This window comes from Sebastes fasciatus, chromosome 3 (assembly GCF_043250625.1).
Source record: "Sebastes fasciatus isolate fSebFas1 chromosome 3, fSebFas1.pri, whole genome shotgun sequence".
Classification (NCBI taxonomy): domain Eukaryota; kingdom Metazoa; phylum Chordata; class Actinopteri; order Perciformes; family Sebastidae; genus Sebastes; species Sebastes fasciatus.
Window position 1 is genome coordinate 1,583,670 of NC_133797.1, and position 20,725 is coordinate 1,604,394.

Sequence of the window (20,725 nt, forward strand, 5' to 3'; positions counted from 1 at the left end):
ATATGCATTTTGGAAAATTCCAGTCTCGCTTTTTTATGATTTGGTGTCCTCCTCGGTTGTCTTCCATTAAGTCCACTTTGGCTCAAACAGTGACAGATGGTGCGATCTGACACTGATGTACCTTGACCTTGGAGTTCACCTCTAATCTCTTTGGAAGTTGTTCTGGGCTCTTTGGTTACCATTCGTATTATCCGTCTCTTCAATATGTCATCAATTTTCCTCTTGCGGCCACATCCAGGGAGGTAGGCTACAGTCCCATGGACCTTAAACTTCTGAATAATATGTGCAGCTGTAGTCACAGGAACGTCAAGCTGCTTGGAGATGGTCTTATAGCCTTTACCTTTAACATGAAGGTCTATAATGTTCTTTCTGATCTCCTGAGACAACTCTCTCCTTAGCTTTCTGTGGTCCATGTTCAGTGTGGTACACACCATGATGCCAAACAGCACAGTGACTACTTTTCACCCTTTAAATAGGCAGACTGACTGATTACAAGTTTGAAGATACCTGTGATGCTAATTACAGGACACACCTTAGTTTAACATGTCCCTATGGTCAAACTATTTTACATCTTTTCTAGGGGTACCATCATTTTTCGTTTTTTAAAATGATTCTGTTGAACCACAATTCAAAAACAATATCTGATTTTCATTAGTTCATTTTCAGTAAATTTTTATTTATTATTACTTTTGTCAGTTTCAAGTTATTTCAGTGACCATTGTGGGCTTTTCTCTCTTTAACGGAACGTTACCAACAACTTTGCCTACGTCTGTATATATATATATATATATATATATATATATATATATATATAATTGTGTCAGCTGTGTTGGGGCAGAAATTTTCTAGCTGTGGTCTTTGCGGTCAATATCTGAAGGTGGATATATATATAGTATATATATATATATATATATATATATATATACTGTATATCTATCAAGTGCAACAAATGGCCTTTTGGCATATTCAAGGTTTAATTATTAATTAATTATCTGCCACTTTTTTTTTTCTTTTACAGCAGTTAGATTTTTTCTCAAATTTATTATTTATTTAACATTTTCAACAGATTGACTCTGCATAAACCACATTTTTCAATATCGATGTCATCTCTAGGTTAGACAGCAAAAGAGGGCATTTCCCAAAAAAGTTGGACTGTTCCTTAAATTGGACCTATTATGCTTCCTTTCAGGTTCATACTGAACATGTTTACATGCTTAAATGTTCAAAAATCCCTTTACTTTTCTCATACCTGCTGTGCAGCAGCACCTCTTTTCACCCTCTGTCTGAAACGCTCTGTTTGAGGGGAAAAGCACAAAAGCATTACAGGTCCCCTTTAAACCACATGGGGCTTCCTAAAAAGAAAAAGGTCGAGTTTCTGAGAGAGACATTTTTTTTTATTAATAATTGGTTTAAAAATGAAAACAGGATATTCATCTCCTGGGTACACTGAAAACAACCACCACACATGAAGCATTATACAAAGGCTGTTTGAAGTTCACTTTTGACTCAGTTTGAGTTAAATCCAATGTACTGGGACCCTTCCAAACATTCAATACAAAGAACAATGAACTACAGTTCAGCTGAGGATAAGCAAACAAACTAAATGATCTGCAAGCCACCGGAGTCTGTGAATGATCTACGATACATTTACAACTCAAAAACAGACGCCATAAGCAATAAAGTCAAACATTAACTGGAATAAACTTAAACTCCTTTACACTGCTAAGCATAGACACGGCCATTATGGTAGAGAAAACCAGTGTCAACACTCATTATGGTATGGGAGCGCTCTCAATAGTTTCACAAAGCTGTGTGTCCCAAACCACGAACCTCCAGTGTTGGTAGTGAGAACAGCAGATCTCACTATGCAGACTCACACTTTACATACAGTGATGTACCCAACCTTTAAGTATTGGCATGAAACCTAAAAATAAAGGTCCATACCTTAAGTGCATTGCCTGAAATGCGCCATAGAGATCTTTTAACGTAACCAACAGTTAACTGATTAATTCACCAGTCAACATGTCCCAACCTTTACCAGCTTATCAGGGAAGTTACTAAGGACAAGAGTGTCCTCTGAACCCCTTAAATTCAATGAGGTTAGTAGAACAAAGAGAACCGTGTTCAAACAACTAACTTCACTGTTCGTGTACCGTATGTTGTGTAGACAGATCTCTTCTGCTCCACACCCATACAGTTTGTCGTTGCACACCTTTTAGCTCCTGCAAGATGAGCAAGATTGTGGTGGATCTGTCATCTTACAAGCCGGGGTAAACTTTGTATCTCACAACAAATAATGAACCCCTGTGAAACTATACATCAGTGCTCGAAGTGGACCGGTACTCACCGGAACTTCTCACAAGCTGCCGGTACTCTCCTCTGCCCTCTCCATATCAGGTTCTCTGGGACATCCATAATGGAGATTCATAATGGTGATTCATAGTGGTGATTCATAATGGCGATTCATAATGGCGATTCATAATGGTGATTCATAATGCCGCAGCACCAGCGTATTTGCGCAGCACCTCAAAACATCTCCTCTTAACTGGACGCAATGCGAACGAGCGAACATCAGATTGTGTCGAAGTTTCGCGCACTTCCAACCTATTTTCACTGGTCAAAATCGACGCCGACAGTATCTGACAGTTAATAATATCACGCTTTTAGGTAATAAAGAGTGACGTCGCTCGATCGCTGAATGTTAGGAAGAGGTGTAAGCTGAATGTACATAAGAACTATGTAGGAAGCATCTAGACGAGCCAACGCACGGCACGGGGGAATGAGAACCATGGATGTATTAAGAGAGCTGGATACAGCGTTGGAGGCGGGGCCTCGTTCATTCCTATGAGTGTCTCAGTGGAGCATGAAGCCTAAATGGCTCCACTGCTGAGTGGAAAAGTACCCGGATCTTCCGGCGATCTTCGGCATCCATTGGGCCTATCGGACATATGCAGTAGCGTCCGCTCGGTCACATGACTCGGTCACGGGATCCCAACATCACGCCGTCGTCAAGGCTTGCGCTCCAGCCTCGGTCTGGGTCTCACTCAAATGAACAGAGGAAGGGAAATAACTCTGGATTCAGCTATTAGTGCATTTTACAACTTTTAGGACCTAATGATTTAAATAAGGACTATTAGAGTATTCATACTGGGGAGTTGATTCACCTAAAAAAAATTATCCGCTGAGTTACAGATGTCTCTTTCCCAATGTAAGTCTATGGGAAAAAGTATTTTTTGGCCCAATGATATCACGTGAGGTACACGGAAGTTGCACTACCGCTGTTTGGCCACTACGAAAGTTTGGATCAACAACCGGCGCTCTTCCTGGGGTCTTGGTGAGAACGAGGGGGCTGTAATTCATCATTACAATATTCATGTCTTTTTTGTAAAATAATTAGTGAACTGTTCATCATAACTTTTTTTTTGAACAAATATAATCAATGAAACATTATTTAAAAGATTACTGAATCTGCTCTTCTGATTTATAGAATATGATTTTAAAGGACAAACATTTCCAGAAGAATTGAATGTTTAGACGAAAGCTGTGATAAAAAAATAAAAATAGTCATTTAACTAGTAATAATAATGGTCCAAAATGATGTAAAAGGCCTAGTCCTAAGTCAAAAACCTTTACATTTTCTTGGAGGAGGATCCAAACCCAATATCTCCTACAGTAATATCTTCACTGCTCCTAAAACCTGAATGAAGCTCACACACCTCAGCTCTGCATACCTGCCTGTCTGTCTGTCTGCTGTTGATTCCTGGCTCTAGACATCCTATAATATATCATAGAGAGATACTACACATAACACAGGAAAGCTCTTAAGGTATTAACACTATATACAAACACACCACCTTAACCCTATAGTGTTCCAGTGTGAATATTATTGGAGTATTACAGGCCTACTAGTGAAGATGCATAGCCCAAGTATAATAATATAACACTAAAATCACAGCTGATTCTGACTGACACAGTGTAACATGCTTAAAGAAATAATGAATATATAGGAAGAAGTTACAAGAGATTGCTGATTCCGGTTGAAAGACACAACATGTGAATAAGAGGAGTACCTTCCACTTCAAGCACTGATCTAACTACCTGCCCACCACTTTATGAAAAGCCAACAGAGCACTCGGATGGCTTGTTGGTTTAATGTGCCATGCAAGCATTGACATCTCGGGTTCAAATTTGGCCAATGACCATTCCTGAATGTCATCTTTCTCCCACTCCCCATTATTTCCTGGCACAAACTCTACCAATAAAGGCGAAATGCCATAAAAATGACCAAAAGAGAAACAAGAGAGACTGTCAGGACTTGAGGAAAACAGAGTCTATGTGACTTCTCTTCTCATCAGCCAGATCAGTCAAAGTGTTGAGGAGGTGACGATATAGGGCAGGGTGATACGAACGATGTATTCAATTGTCTTGATAAACAAAGTTTCAATATAATGTCTGTGGGGTTTACTGCTTGTGCACATTGAACAGCCAATCACATCACAGAAACAACTGCATTTCTAGCAAATCACATGGCAATCTTCTAGGTTTGTACCAAAAGTTGGATAAACCGAGGGAATAGAGGAAATCTTTAAGACCCGGTGTGTAGAATTTCGCAGGATCTATTAGGAGAAATGGAATATAATATTCATAACTATGTTTTAAATAGTGTATAATCTGAAACTAAGAATCGTTGTGTTTTCGTTAGAATGAGTTCTTCATATCTAAAAAGGGAGCGGGTCCTCTTCACGGAGTCCGCCATGTTTCTATAGTAACCCAGAACGGACAAAACAAACACTGGCTCCAAAGCAGTGGTTCTTTTTCTGTCACTCCTCCCTTTGGAAGAAGAAATATTTTCACACGTTTTTACTAGGGCTGACATTTAAAATATGTTATCATGATTAATGCATGATTGTCCATAGTTAATGGTGATTAATCACAAATTAATCGCACATTTTTTATCTGTTCAAAATGTACCTTAAAGGGAGATTTATCAAGTATTTAATACTCTTATCAACATGGGAGTGACAGATATTGTCCAGAAACCCTCACAGGTACTGCATTTAGCATAAAACAATATGCTCCAATCATAACATGGCAAACTGCAGCCCAACAGGCAACAACAGCTGTTAGTGTGTCAGTGTGCTGACTTGACTAGGACTTGCCCCAAACTGCATGTGATTATCATAAAGTGGGCATGTCTGTAAAGGGGAGACTCGTGGGTACCCATAGAACCCATTTACATTCACTGATCTGGAGGTCAGAGGTCAAGGGACCCCATTGAAAATAGCCATGACAGTTTTTCCTCGCCAACACTTAATGTAAGTTTGGAGCGTTATTTAACCTCCTTCATGACAAGCTACCATGACATGGTTGGAAGCGATGAATTCCTCAGGTTTTCTATGATTGCAGTACTTAAGCTTTAAAATTCAGTCCGTCTGATGTTATGATTTGAGCATATTGTTTTATGCTAAATGCAGTACCTGTGAGGGTTTCTGGACAATATCTGTCATTGTTTTGTGTTGTTAATTGATTTACAATAATAAATATATAACTACATTTTCATAAAGCAGCATATTTGTCCACTCCCATGTTGATAAGAGTATTAAATACTTGACAAATCTCCCTTTAAGGTACATTTTGAACAGATACAAAATTTGTGATTCATTTGCGATTAATCGTGAATAGATCTTGATAAATTTTTTTGCCACATCGCCCAGCCCTATAAGCTTAAGAGCTACACTCCAAAACAATCATTTTTCACATGCAAACTTCATATGAAAGCACCGTACTGAGATAAACTGGAGAGTGACGTTAATAATTCACTTCTTTATCCAGTCACAATCACAATACAGGAGACACACTAGCACACACATGCTGTCCGGTACGTGTACAGTGTGTGTTATGTGTGTTGGGGTATAATCCAGCAGAGGAGGAAGTAGATCAGATCTCTGAAGAATGAAACCGACACAAGGACACCCAGCAAGGCAGCTGGCTGCAGGTTACTGACTGACAGCACACCTGGCTCTTTAGTTCTATTGTTGATTACTTGCTGTATACTTCTTGTATCGGTCTCAATTCAGTTTATTGTGAGCAGATCATTTATCCTGCTCCTTCTGCCAGCAAACATAGCTTTATGTGTTCTGCATATAACATATAATATTAGCTTTAAAAACACATTTTTAACTTGTTTTTAAATACTCATTATGAAGTAATTGGGGCACGTAAGTGCGACCAAATTAACTGAGATGCAGTTTTTTAGACTGGAAAACACGAGGTATACTGCCTCTTCCTGTGTTTTGAAAAGCCAGCTTCATTTTTTTGGTAACATAACCATAAATTCAGCAGCTGTAAATCTCAGCTGGCTAAGCTAACGACAACAGCTAAGGACTTAGCTATGACATGCCATTAACTATTGACATCCACTTCAGTTTGTGATGCTTCAAGCTGTCTGTGGACTCATATTCTCAGGCTGGGCATAATAACCACCGCCATCTTTTCCTTCATTTTCTGGGTTTTAGAAGGGTGCTTAGCAGTACGCACCGATAGAGCTCAACAGAGAGGTTCCGGAAGTGAAAATTCCCATTCATATTTTAAATTGTGGATTTGATCATAAGCCATAATGTCATAACCATCCAAGGTAGACTTACCAGGAGCTACGAGATTGTGAAACGATGCTATGTGCTCCTGTAGTCCGTATGATGTCAACCTTGTTTTAAGAAAAACCTGTTTTATTCACAATGTCGAGGAGAAGTACTCTCTAGTCTCTGATTGGTGGAGCCCGCTGATACTAGGGCTGACCTGAATGCTTCGAAGCTCCGACCGTTGCCATGGTAATCAACCTCCAAATCACTATTAAAATGCTTTGTTTTTAAAAATGTTTTATATAGAAGTATGTAATAATAATGTATAAATCCCAAATTGCCCATGAAATAAGGAATAATCCCACATTATTCATATTCAACATTAATAATTATTAGTAATTCTCAGATGGCTATCGCCGTTTGTTGTGTTTACAGGTGCGTGTGTGTACAGTAGTGCGGCAACGGCACTGAAACGGGGGAGATGGAGACAGACAGACATAGCCTACAGAAGAACAAGCTGTTACCATGGAAATGTGTATCGCACCTGCGAACGGCTAGTGAGGGTACGCGAACGGCTAGTGAGGATACGTGCTCGTACGCGCTCCAAAATAGTTCACCGAAATGTGTTTCTGAAAACATTTGAGGCGAGAAAATAAGGCATGAAGTTACTGAATCTGTCTTCATTTTAGATTGACAGCAGTTAGTTTAAAAGTTTTTCCAGAAGGCGGCGAGTTGCCATTCGCAATCGTTTATGGGATGAGTACTTCCTTCACTCTTAAAATAATTATGTCCACAGTCTTGTACCTTTGCTTTTTTCCATTTTCCAATGTTTTTGTTGCTCCAAATCAAATATTTTATGGTCTGGATTTAATCTCCTCGCTGGTTGGCTTGGTTCCATGCTTAAAACTCTTCAAATAAAGGATTTTCTGAAACGTTGATGGAGTAAATGAATGGGAAATTCACTTCCGGAGCCTTTCAAGAAGTGGGCGATCAGTGCTGAGCTCTAGTTGGGATAATCATTGTTTCACCTGATCCATTCCAACAGCACACAACGCCATTCAGCTGCAACTGTACAGGCAACATTGATTTTCCACTTTTAACAAAGACGATAATAAACAAAAGCGTTAGCTGGGGAGTAGAACTGGCCAGCCTCTTGATAAATAAAGCCTAGCTTTAAAAGTTCAACTACGTATTATTTTCCATTATTAATGAGCGTGATTAGAACACAGGGCTAACTGTGTGCATGCGTGGGCATGCAATATGCCATCTGTGTGCATATGCTCCTCATGCCTGCAGCTTGCACAAAGAAACGGACGAGCCACTTGAGAAAATCCAGAAAGCTGGATACACGGCTTCGGCAAAGGGGAACACAAAGGAGTGGAAGGGATATGCCCTGTCTGCCACGTTATAGAACGTAGCAGTGCCCTCCTCACAATCCAACAGCACACCGATGCGCTTCGGATTGGGGTTGGCCAGCACGGTCTCACTGCTGTTATACCAAGCTGACAGCTTGACGTTAAACCACTCCACACACCAGGACTGGGCGTTGCGGCCCAGTCGACTGGTGGGACCTTTGCGGTCAATGCTGCTGTAAGCCAAGCCCAGGCCAATGAAGTTGTTGCTGCTCAGTCGGACTTCCCAGTAGTGGCGTCCCCTAGAGAAACCCTTGGAGGCGAGCACCTGGGAGCAGACGGCGAAGCGTTCAGGGCAATCGGGGTAGTTTGTGTGTTCATCTGACACAGAGGCCTTAGTGAAGCCCTCACTCAGTTCAATGCGTTTGTGGACTGTCTTTGGATCCAAAGTGAGTACTGTACCGTCTGGGAGGGACAGAAAAAAACAAAACAGATAACAGACACGGTTGCTACTATCATATGAGGGGAAGACACAGTACCGGCTGCACTCACACACTTACATTTCAGAAGTTCGGTTCTTTTTTCAGCAGATGTTATGTTTGGGGGAATGTCCAATGTTTCTACAACAGAAGACAAAGAAGACTTTTCATCAGACTCAGGGTTAACAAATAAAAGCTTTAAACCTGCAGATGTTACACATTAAAGCTGGAGTAGTCAGATTGGAGGAAAAAAAAGAAGTTATTTTTATAAAACAGTCACTATATCCTGACAGTAGTGCATGAGACAGGTAATATGTGAAAAAAAAATTTCCTCTGTGTCCTCTGATGCTCCCAACTGCATCTGCAAGATTTCACAGACCGGAGGAAAACAACCAATCAGAGCCGAGCTGGAGCCTTGCCATCTCTGAGCAGCAGTCAATCATTCCTGAACTCTGATCAAACGGTCAAACGAGGCAGCGCTGATCAAATATTAATCAATATTCTGTTACTGTAATGCCTATTTCTCTCCTCACATGTTCTCAGAATCATCTTGTAGTGTACTGTTTAGCTATAAAATGAGAAAGTTTGTAACCCAGCAGCCATGTTGAGATCAGTTGAGTTAATACCATGCACCACCCACCAGCCGGAGCAAACTTTCTCACCGGCCACCGTGGCTCTCCGACACGCTTGGCACACAACAGGAGAGGCTTCAGTTGGTTGCAATCTCCTCACGTCACCGCTAGATACCACAAGATACTACACACTGGACCTTTAACGCAACTTCAATTTTTCGGTTGTAGCGGACTCAGTTTTAAAGCTAGAGTGAAGATAATGGCATCACATGAAACTAGAAAAACCTGATGAATCCATCGGTACCAACCATGTCATACTAGCTTGTCGCCAAGGAGGTTGAATAATGCTCCAAATGTATGCTTGTTTTGGTGAGGAAAAACTGTTATGTCCATTTTCAAAGGGGTCCCTTGACCTCTGACCTCCAGATCAGTGAATGTAAATGGGTTCTATGGGTACCCACGAGTCTCCCCTTTACAGACATGCCCACTTTATGATAATCACATAGAGTTTGGGGCAAGTCATAGTCAAGTCAGCACACTGACACGCTGACAGCTGTTGTTGCCTGTTGGGCTGCAGTTTGCCATGTTATGATTGGAGTATATTGTTTTATGCTAAATGCAGTACCTGTGAGGGTTTCTGGACAATATCTGTCATTGTTTTGTGTTGTTCATTGATTTGACACTTCCATGTTGATAAGAGTATTAAATAATTGACAAATCTCCCTTTAAAGTACATTTTGAACAGATAAAAATGTGTGATTAACTATAGACAATCATGTGATTAATCGTGATTAAATATTTGAATCGATTGACAGCCCTAAATTTGATGTTCTTTTAAACTTTCCATCGTGAGTCCCACAATGTTGCAATACTAAATCGCTGGCATACTCTTGTTAATGGATGGTGTCTACCTGGTGTCTCTTGGGATTCAGCTGCAGGTGCACCAAACTCCAACAGGTTTTCCATTGAACGGGCTTGATTCTTATTTCCCATATTGTCTTCTGTGGCTTGGGGTGGTTTTTGTTCTAAAGAAGAAAAAAAAACAGTACATTTGTTATGTACCTGCAGTAATAATTCTGAAGAGCTGTCAAGTGTTATGCAATTACAATCAACATGCATTAAAGCTTCAGTAGGCAGAATGTTTTTAGCATCATTGGGCAAAAATCCCATAATAACCTAATTCAAGAGAGAAAACTAGACTTCTGCTCCTCCTCATGGCTCTGTTTTCAGGCTTTAGAACATCTAGCCTGTGATGGGAGACTTTGACCAATGTGTGTTTGGGGACTATCCATAACACAATCCGAGGAAGCAGACGGATATGTCGGGGTCTGTGTCTGGATGAGGTCATTACTGCAGCCCCATCACACCCACAAAAACGCACACAAACAGTCACACGCTCACATGAGTTTCTATAGCAACTCCAAACAAACAGTCCGTGCATTTGGTGACCCCACCCCTGCAGAAAAGAGGGTCACATATGGGATAGGGATCAAATATGAATCAATATTCAATAGTCATTACAGTAACACAATATTGATTCATATTTGATCAGCGCTGCCTAGTTTGACATTGAGTTCATGAGTGATTGACAGCTGCTCAGAGATGGCAAGGATACAGCTCGGCTCTGATTGGTTGTTTTCCTGAGGACGCCAGAGGACACAGAAAAACATGATTTTTTCGGATTACCTGTCTCTTGTACTACTGTCAGGATATAGCGATATAACGTTTTATAAAAATAACTTGTTTTAATCATATCTGCTCCAATCTCGCCTACTTCAGCTTTAATTAAAACAAGAGTTCTTACACCAAACGACGACCAGATAGAGGCAGTAAAATGTTACAAAATGCACAAAATGTTAAAACACGGCTCAGTATAATGTATTAGAGTCCAATGGCACCAAAACTACAGCATCCACAATGACCATTAAGTTGAATCAGCACCTCTCTCAAAAACTGAACATTCCAACCTTCATGAAGGAGGATTCTTTGAATTAGAAGATTGCATTAGTTTCAGCCGAGTGTTATGTATTAGTCTGATAATAAATCTCTTCTCTCTCATTTTCTTACTTTGAGGTTTCTTCTTTGGGCCTGCTTTGGGTTGAGGACCTGGACCTGAGATAAGAAGAGGCAAAACAAAAGGCATCTTATTCTTGAGTCTTGTTCTTGAATCATGTGTTATGAAATGCTTGTCAGGTTTGTTTTACACATATCATAAAGCATAGGACAGATGAACATACCAGATTCCCAGCTGACAGGTATAACTCCCCCATAAGCTCCTGAGAACATGTTAGATAGCGTCATTACATTAGTCTTTTAAGGCAAGACTTTAAAGGGGACATATCATGACAGAACCCACTTGTTCAGTGCTGTGCACGTATGTTTGGCTATCTGGAGTGTCTACTAGGGCTGGGCGATATGGATCAAATCAAATACTACGATATTTTTGACCAAATACCTCAATATCGATATTGCGACGATGTTGTAGGACTATTGGTGCTTTCACTAAATATTTACACAATGAGATTTTTGATAAATAATCATCAGGAACGTAGATATAATGGCGGAGTGGGTAAAGGCAAATAATAGAACAGCTAGAACAGTCTGGTAAGTTCAGACAATTACATCACTTGTATCACCTTTAAAACCAGGAAACACTTATGCCATATTACGATATCCAAAACTAAGACAATATCTAGCCTCATATCTTGATATTGATACAATATTGATATATTGCCCAGCCCTAGTGCCTACCAACCCACCAACTGTGAAACAAGGCAAAGGGAGCTATATACCTCCGACTACATTGTTGCGGGGGTATAATAAAACAACCCAGTCAATGTTTTGTGGACTTCCGAGATCAGAGAACATGTGATTCAACAAGCCGTTCAGATTTGGCTCCCCTCCTATGTCACTCGCAAGCCAATCAGAGCAGACTGTGCTTTTTCAGGAGGGGGGCTTAAAGAGACAGCCGCTAAATCAGAGCGTTTCAGACAGAGGCTAAATACAGGTTGATTCAGACAGACATTAAAACATGTATGCTAAAACATGTTCTAGTAGAAACCCAAAATACAAGTATGAACGTGAAAATGAGCCTGATATGTCCCCTTTAAACAGTTAACCCAACCACCACACAACCCAGCATTGAGCAATATTCACAGTATTAAATAAGAGCAGTACTATTGATTTCGTTTGATTTATTGATTTCTGTTTCCACCAATTCCACCATGAAGCAACTCACCAAGAATGCCAGTGTTAATATCTGCAACAAAGTTGGACATTTACAGCTTCACTTTACTAAACTGTCATGCATCTTCAACTGTTAAGTTTCCCCACTTATCAATGTAGCTGCACCAGCATCTTTCAAATCATTCTGATGCCGTACGTTTTAGTGGAAAAGTCATACAATCCCATTGTTGTTATGATTGTACATTTATGCCTTACTTACTTGTCTTTTGTCCTGCCATAAATCGAGGACCCCTATAAAGGCCTGGTGGTGGATACTGGGGTCCATGGTATCCTGCATGTGGCTCTATATAAACAGGGTGGAATAATGGTTGGATGGGTGGACGACCTGGACTGTGGGACCTGGGCTGTCTTTTCTGCTTTTGGGGCTTGGAGACTTCTGAAACAGAGGTGAAATGAGAAGCCATGTTGTGCACCCGTATGTGTTTTATAAAGGACTGTGTGTTCAAAATGCAAAGCACATATTGTAAATGCCTGAGAGAGATCTATGAAGATATTTTAAACACACAGATTTAGCTTTGTTTTCTTTGACACACGTGTGAATATTTATCATACACGTGGGCAGATATTTTATTATAGATTATAGGTAGATGAATATACCAGATTCTGGCTGAGATCCAGTACTTCCAGAACCTGCAGGTGCTGAGCCAGGAACTGCTTTTTCATCTGTGAATGGTAAATGGACTGCATTTATATAGCGCTTCACTCACACACGCACACGCACACGCACACGCACACGCACACACACAGACACACAGACACACAGAGTAATTTGGCCGTCTTGCTCAAGGGCACTTCCACGTGTGAACAGGTGGAGCTAGAGATCGAACTGCCAACCCGACGCGCTCTACCTACTGAGCCACAGAAGCCACTGAAGATCCCACTGGACAAAAACTCTACCCACTATTGCAATTTTATCGAAAAATACAACTTTGATTTCTTTTGTCTGTGACCAATGTTTGTTAACTTTATAAAATACTGCATGTTCAGCTCCACCACCCCTTAAACTATTTATTCTAACGGCTCACAGTGAAGTGAGACAAACAGGATCATCAACGAGGGGAGACGGGAAATATAAAACATTACTAGACAAAATGGGGCTGCACGGTGGTGCAGTGGTTAGCACTGGCGCCTCACAGCTAGAGGGTTGCAGGTTCGAATCCGGCTTGGGACCCTTCTGTGTGGAGTTTGCATGTTCTCCCCGTGTTAGCGTGGGTTTTCTCCGGGTACTCCGGTTTCCTCCCACAGTCCAAAGACATGCAGGTTAGGTTAATTGTGGACTCTAAAATTGCCCGTAGGTGTGAATGTGAGCGTGAATGGTTGTATGTCTCTATGTGTCAGCCCTGCGATGGACTGGCGACCTGTCCAGGGTGTACCCTGCCTTCGCCCAATGTCGGCTGGGATCGGCTCCAGCCCCCCCGCGACCCCTAACGGGATAAGCGGTTGCAGATGGATGGATGGATGGATACTAGACAAAATGTACTCAAACTGCTTTTTCAGTTACAGCAACTAAACAGTGGAATGATCTCCCTACAAATATGATATTAATGTTAAAAATGATCATGTTGTCTCAGCAGGTATCTCTCTGCCCCGTCAGAGACGGCGCTGTCCCTCGCCTCTTCCTGCTGCTTGTCTCGCTCTGTGATCTAATATCGTAAAAGTGTCAATATTCTAAATCTACAGTTGATTTCTCACCTCAAAAATGTTCAGAAGTGAATTTAGTGATGGAATAGCTACGAAAAATGTAAAAAAGAAGTCGTTTTTGGCTGCTGTTGTTGTGACCATAGCCTCTGCCGTTCCAACGCTTTGCATTGTGGGATACAGTAGGCGAGGTAAATTGGTCCGATGCATATTTGAGATTTTTTCCAAATCAGTATGACATCTGGGTATTTTTGGCATGCTGTAGATTTTGCTTTTGTTTACTATACTACTAGTAAAGTATGTGCTTTTGAATACAGCCAATGATTTATTCATCTCATATCATGCCTAACTTTAATGGATCATAACATATCGGATATGGAATTAATCTGCGGATGCTCCGGTTCAAAATGAGACTAAACTTTTCTACGGATGTCGGATTTTGTGGCCCCTACCGGCCGGTTAATAGAGGTGAGGAGTCAGAAGTCAATGACGATATAAAACAGTCAATAAAATAATGTAAATCACTACAACTACGAGAGGTCCTTGAGCATACAGTCATAAATGAGCACAAAAAATATTAGGCTGACGGGTCCAGTAGTATGCAAGATCAGCTGTGGACAGACACATACACACAAGACCAAACACATGATCTCCCCTCAGGCTTACGCATAGCGGAGATGATAAAGTCAGCCTTAGATTTAATTAGGGATGCACTGATACCGATACCGGATCGGATATCGGGCCGATACTGACTCAAATAGCTGGATCGGGTTGCCGTGACAATGGGGCCGATCTATTCAATTCAGTTCTATGTTTATATACTATATACATTATATACTGGAATCTGGATTCCTGTTTAAGTTTTGACCAATTTGTTGCGGCATTAAAAAGGTTTACAACTGAATTGTAATTCCTCTTAATTTTTAGAGATATTTTCCAAGTTGTTGATGTACGATTTATTATTTTAATAATAAATAACAACAATGTATTTATTTGTTACATTTTGTTTTACAAAGTTAGGAAAGCAATGTCTCAAGTCATGCCTGATGTTGCCTTACACATACAATAATGATCCCAGTGACTTCAACACAGTGAGACAGTGAGCTTATTAATTATTAACACTGGTATTGGATCGGTACTCGGTATCGACCGATACCCAAAGGCCAGGTATGGCTATCTGTATTGGGATTGAAAAAGTCAAATCTGTGCATCCCTAGATCTAATCTCCACTATCTCCCAGGACACAAACTCACCAGATGCGACATTGCCAATGTTGAGTTCTGCACCAAAATTAGATGATTGGCTTCATTATAATTTCATAAAACATGTCCAAATGTAAAATCTCCCACTAAAAATGTACCTGGACATTCACCTGGTTTAAGTATCGGTAGTCTGGCTTCAACAGGCTGTTTAAGGATCTCTGTCAGGTGCTCCTTCAGAGCAGCAGAAAAGGCCTGTGTTGCTGTCACCTTCTTGGAGTCCAGGTTGATTCGAGGCGTGTGAGGGTCAAAGGTCACGGCCTGGGGCATGTTGAATGAAGCCTGTAGAGGAACACAGTGTTGTTGTTTTTGATGGAACATGGTTTTATTCAAAGCAGTCAAGATAAAGCTATACTGTTTTACATCGTGGATCAAATATGAAGTAAATAGTGTAATTTAAAAATCATTGGGATGATGTAAGAATAAAGTTGTTAGATTGCAGTGTGATGGTTGAAACATAGCACCAACAGCATCTGGCCTATTCCTGTGTTTCACTTCACTCATCCTGTCTCCTGTACATACCTATTGTCTGGTCACATGTGTGAATTTAGTTCGGAGATGAAATCAGGTCAATCCTCTAAGGTTTAACTAGAATTAGCCCGGTCAGACATCAGGCTTGGGTTAAACTACCACAACACATTTTGGCAGTTTAAATATATTACATTATAATATCATATTAAAGGGCGGGTCCATCTGTGTTCTGTTCCGTCTTTTTCAAATGGAAAAGCCCACTCAGCCGTTGCAAAAAGCAGCGACATAGGTTTCCAAAGTAAGCTCATCAATAAGGTTATGAATAATGTGAACGCCAGCTGAAAGGGTTGGTTCAAATGTTTTGTAGTGATGTTGTTATACTCCCGTGTTCTGCGTAGTAAAACAACTGTTTTGTGAATTTAGTCTGGTCTGGTCTTGAAGGCCGCGATAAAACGGCTTCAGTTACAGTCGGAACGCCTGTCTGATGGCGAGGTAAACCGACTGTAGACGGGAGCAGCAGAAAAACATATTTTAGCCACCTAAAGAATCAATATCAGTTTAAGTGTACGCTATATTTAAAATATTTTCACAGCTGTACCGCACCGTCAGACAACGCATTCCCACGGGGGACTGAAGACGTTGTATCGCTCTCTTCAAAGCCACTAGACTCACACAGTCATTGTGAGTTGCTGCATCATTCGGTTAGTTTGTGTTATTGTGTGACTTTCTGATCTGAACTAACATGGCATCCACAACAGTACATCGCTTAGCTTTCGTGCCGGTCCTCCTGTCTGCTTCTCCACACTGGGAGCGTGCCGACCACTCCTCCGCCGCTGACAGACTAATGTCACTTCGGGAGGAGAGGATGACTGGCACGTTAGCTAGCCAGCTTATCCAGAGACTGACAAGATAGCTAGCTAACGCCTGCTTTCCTCTTGGCAAAGTAGTCTCCTAGAGGCGAGGAGTGAAGGAACTGGTATCATATAAAACTAGAAAACATAAAGAATCCATCGGTACCAACCATGTCATACTAGCTTGACGTTATGATTTCTGATGCTAAATGCAGTACCTGTGAGGGTTTCTGGATCAATATCTGTCATTGTTTTGTGTTGTTCATTGATTTACAATAATAAATATATACATACATTTGCATAAAGCAGCATATTTGTCCACTCCCATGTTGATAAGAGTATTAAATACTTGATAAATCTCCCTTTAAGCTACATTTTGAATAGATAAAAAATGTGTGATTGATTTGCAATGAATTGCGATTAACTATGGACAATCATGTGATTAATGGTGATTCAATATTTGAATGGATTGACTGCCCTAGTTTCCAGATACTGTGTGGATTGATAATCCCAGTTGTCTCACCTGTAGGAAGGCCAGAGTTTGGGACTGACTCAGCAGACTGTGGATGTCTTCTTTAGCTTTGCTCATACTATCAACATTCTCAGTGAACTTCTTCTCGAGACCCTTGAGTTTAGTCTGACCACCCTCCAGCTCGCGGTCCACTGCATTCAGAGCATCACGCTCCTCTCGGGCCAACATATCCCGCATCTGCTGGTACTCAGCTGCCAAAGCCTTCTTCCTGTTGGTCGCTGAGTCCTAGGGGAGGATCATGAGAGGAGCTTAGACAATATAACATGAATACCTTACATTACAAAAACTCAGTGATTGCAAATGAACAGGAATCACAAATCATTTCTTTATTCATTCAAGCCCCTTCTTCTTAAAGGCACTATTTTTCCCATTCATGTGAATGATACAGTAAATGTGAAATGTCGAGGGTTACCTTAAGATTGTTCTGCATGGAACTCATTTGAGATATAACAGTCTCATTCTTCTTAATCTTCCCATCCAGCAAACCCAACTTGCCTCTCAGGTCGGACTACAAACACAAACATGATACATTCAGTTCATTCAGACAGAGACACACAGTTCACAGAGAATCATCATCTATTTTTACAAATACGGATTATTGAGTTAAAGGAACAGTGTGTAGGATCTGGTGGTATCTAGCGGTGAGATGAGATTACAACCAACTAAAGCCTCTCCCGTGTGCCAAGCGTAAGCATAGTAAGAGTAGAGTAGGTCATCTGGAGCAGAGCCAGTGCTTAGAGAGTGTGTGTATGAGGGAAGTGTGTGGTGAAGCAAGTCACGTTATCGACTCTAGCCCAAGCCGCTCTGGGCTGCTGTAGAATCACGGAGGAGCAACACGGCGGACTCCATGAAGAGGACCCGCTCACTATGTAGATATAAACAGCTCATTCTAAGCTAACGAATACACAATGATTATTATTATCAGGTGATTATACACTAATGAAAACCTACTTATATTAAAATACTTATTAACAATGTATTCCATTTCTACCATTAGATCCCCCTTATTGTTACACACTGGTCCTTTGAGTGCTAACTTTGGGCTTAATCCTGGTTTCAGAACTGGAGGGTTCACTTTTAAAAGAACTACAGGAGGTGATTATGTTCAGGTTATCAAGTCTGCCTCCTCACCGGTCAAATCTCCAAAACAACTTACTAACTGCTTGTCCTGTCCTGTTGGACAATAAAACAATATTGTATTATTGTATTGTAAGTCCCATGAACTTTTTAAAATATGGCAAAATCCTTTAGAAGGCCCACACATAAACAAAATACTCAATTTGAACAAGAAAGTACACTTTATTTCACAGTGACTATTCTCTACTGGAATAGTAGTCCCAACAAGTGTGTATACAATACTCTGACTTCTTTCAACATACTATACTGTGACTTTTGACTTTGTATGCTGCTCTGCTAGGTCTATGGACAGTTTTCATTGGAACTACTTTCTATCAAACAAAACTCCCTATGGAAACTGTTGACAACATGTTCTGTGGATTATGTAGACATTATGTAAACTGTTTCTGGAAGACAAGTTGGTGTTGGAAGTTAAGAAATAGAACTTCTCAATGCTGCAAGCACCACAAACAAAATTCTCCCCCCCTATTATTAGGAGGACTGCCCCTTTAAACTTATCAGGTGAATACAGACAGACACACACACACACACACACACACACACACACACACACACACACACACACACACACACACACACACACCTCTTTCAGGTTCCTCTGCTCCTCGGGGGTGATGAAGGAGCATCCTTTGTGGACTAGCTGGAGGCAGAGGCTGCAGATTGGGCGGCCATGTTGGCTGCAGAAGAGCTCCATCAGCTTGTGGTGGTCCGGGCAGATCCGCTCCGACAGGTCGCCGACAGGCTCACTCAGCTGATGGAGACGAAATGTGGGGTTGTCCCGGTGAGGCCGCAGGTGCTCCTCACAGAAAGAGGCCATGCAGGTGAGGCAGGTCTGGGACGCTTCTGCTTCCATACACGTATCACAATGTATGACGTCCTCTTTCTCCGCTCTGCTCTCCTCTACCATCGGGCCGGGCTCGCTTTGGTTCGTCCTCAGGTTGAAGGTCTCCACGACGGTGCTGAGGACCGTGTTTTTCTTCAGCTCTGGTTTGGTGGCGAAGTGGGTCCGACACTGAGGACAGCTGTAGGAGTCCTTCCAGGTGGCGAGGAGGCAGTCCTGGCAGAAGTTGTGTCCGCAGGGGATGGTCACCGGACAGCTAAAGGGACTCAGACAAATGCTGCAGGTCAGCTCATCCTCCAGACTCAACAGAGAAAAATGACCCTCGTCCATTTCCGCCATCAGGACACGTCAGGTGACGTCAGGTGAGGTCAGGTGAGGCTGCGAGGGAGAAACGAAACTTAACTTCAAGTGCATGAAAACGAAAGTAAAGATCATGTTAGTCATTTCGATGCAGTCTATGGTTTTGAGTAATTCCCAAAGCAACATTTTGATTCTTAATGTCGACGGCTTTCCTGTAGTTTGGCGTATTTTGTCAGCAAAAGCTGTGTTGAATAAAACTGTCCGTGTGAACGAGCTGAGGGCGGAACATTCAGCGAGACCAGTTCACTTTGACATATTCATCCTCATAACAGCTTATTAAAAACATCATCCTCATAACAGCTTATTAAAAACATCATTCTCATAACAGAGCTTATTAAAACATGAACAGGTAACTCGAAAAGAACAAATAGAGGCAGGTTAATCTCCCACAATACCGCAGGCGAACTCACTCCAACTGATGACGTTCTGCTTTAGTTTCACCCGCTCTGTCCCGCTGAGGAGTAGAGAGACAGCTGGTCCACTCACAGTGTCTCACAGTGTGTCTGCTGGTCCACTCACAGTGTCTCTGCTGGTCCACTCACAGTGTCTCACAGTGTCTCTGCTGGTCCAGTCCCCGTGTCTCTGCTGTCCAGTCCCCGTGTCTCTGCTGTCCAGTCCCGTCACCGTCACCGTCAGCAGGCTCCTGCTGAACTGCGCCTCGCCTGGAGAGTAGACGCAGCCTTCACTGAATTTACAGGAAGTCACAGAAAAAGTGACTTCCTGTTAGATCAGATCTGTAGGCTACTTGTAGTTTTCAGACCATGTTGGGGTTTATTTATATTTGTTTGTTAATCTGTGTGGAAATGTGCGTGTGTCTGGCATTAGATTCTGTCCTTTATTATTTTCATATCCGCCTGGTAGAGCACATAATGAGCACACGTTTTGATAAGTGTTATATATAAATAACCTTCATTATTATGATAATTATTATCAACCACACAAGATATGTTTGTTAAAAGGACTGTTTGTAACTTCTTCCACGTATAAATCATTGCAGGTCGGCGTCTCATGGTCGCTCGTGTGTGTCTACTGAAGGAACTGGCCTTCTACCTCCAAGAGGTCAAGGCCCAGTTACGTGTTGGTTAATCTTGTATGACAAAGAGATTTTCCAAACAGACGGGTTAAAGCATAATAATACAATTTATTCCGAACAATCAATGTTGCATAAGTAAAATAAAAGAGTTTACAGATATCTGGATCCAATCTACGTGTCCCTGACAACATACAGTGCATGGGTCAGTTCGCGAAGTCTGAACCCCGAGCTATCCCTGATCCAGCCTATTCATGGTTTACACAATATTAATATTCATGAGCTTATGGCACGTGATGTTTCTGCTGCATGTCTTCTTCTTTATCTCCTTCTGACTCCTTCCTCTCTTTGACCTTGCAAAAGAAAAACAGCACCTGCC

General features: G+C 41.4%; 1 protein-coding gene across 13 annotated transcripts; it reads right to left on the minus strand.

Moving 5' to 3' along the window:
- Positions 1-1,372: 1,372 nt before the first annotated feature.
- Positions 1,373-20,075, minus strand: trim25 (tripartite motif containing 25). 13 transcript variants are annotated; one of them, XM_074631072.1, is made up of 13 exons: positions 19,859-20,075; positions 18,699-19,334; positions 17,391-17,486; positions 16,970-17,203; positions 15,226-15,406; positions 12,825-12,890; positions 12,427-12,603; positions 12,220-12,240; positions 11,219-11,257; positions 11,049-11,093; positions 9,893-10,006; positions 8,491-8,550; positions 1,373-8,395 (listed from the first exon to the last, which is right to left on the minus strand). In XM_074631072.1, the coding sequence occupies exons 2-13, from the start codon at positions 19,293-19,295 to the stop codon at positions 7,863-7,865; spliced, it is 2,163 nt and encodes a 720-aa protein (XP_074487173.1). In that variant the 5' UTR covers positions 19,296-19,334; positions 19,859-20,075; the 3' UTR covers positions 1,373-7,862. The 13 variants fall into 13 exon arrangements, with proteins under 13 accessions (XP_074487173.1, XP_074487172.1, XP_074487174.1 ...); XM_074631071.1 differs by having other exon boundaries at positions 19,836-20,075; XM_074631073.1 differs by having other exon boundaries at positions 12,427-12,600; positions 19,727-20,075.
- Between the last annotated feature and the right edge of the window lie 650 nt (positions 20,076-20,725).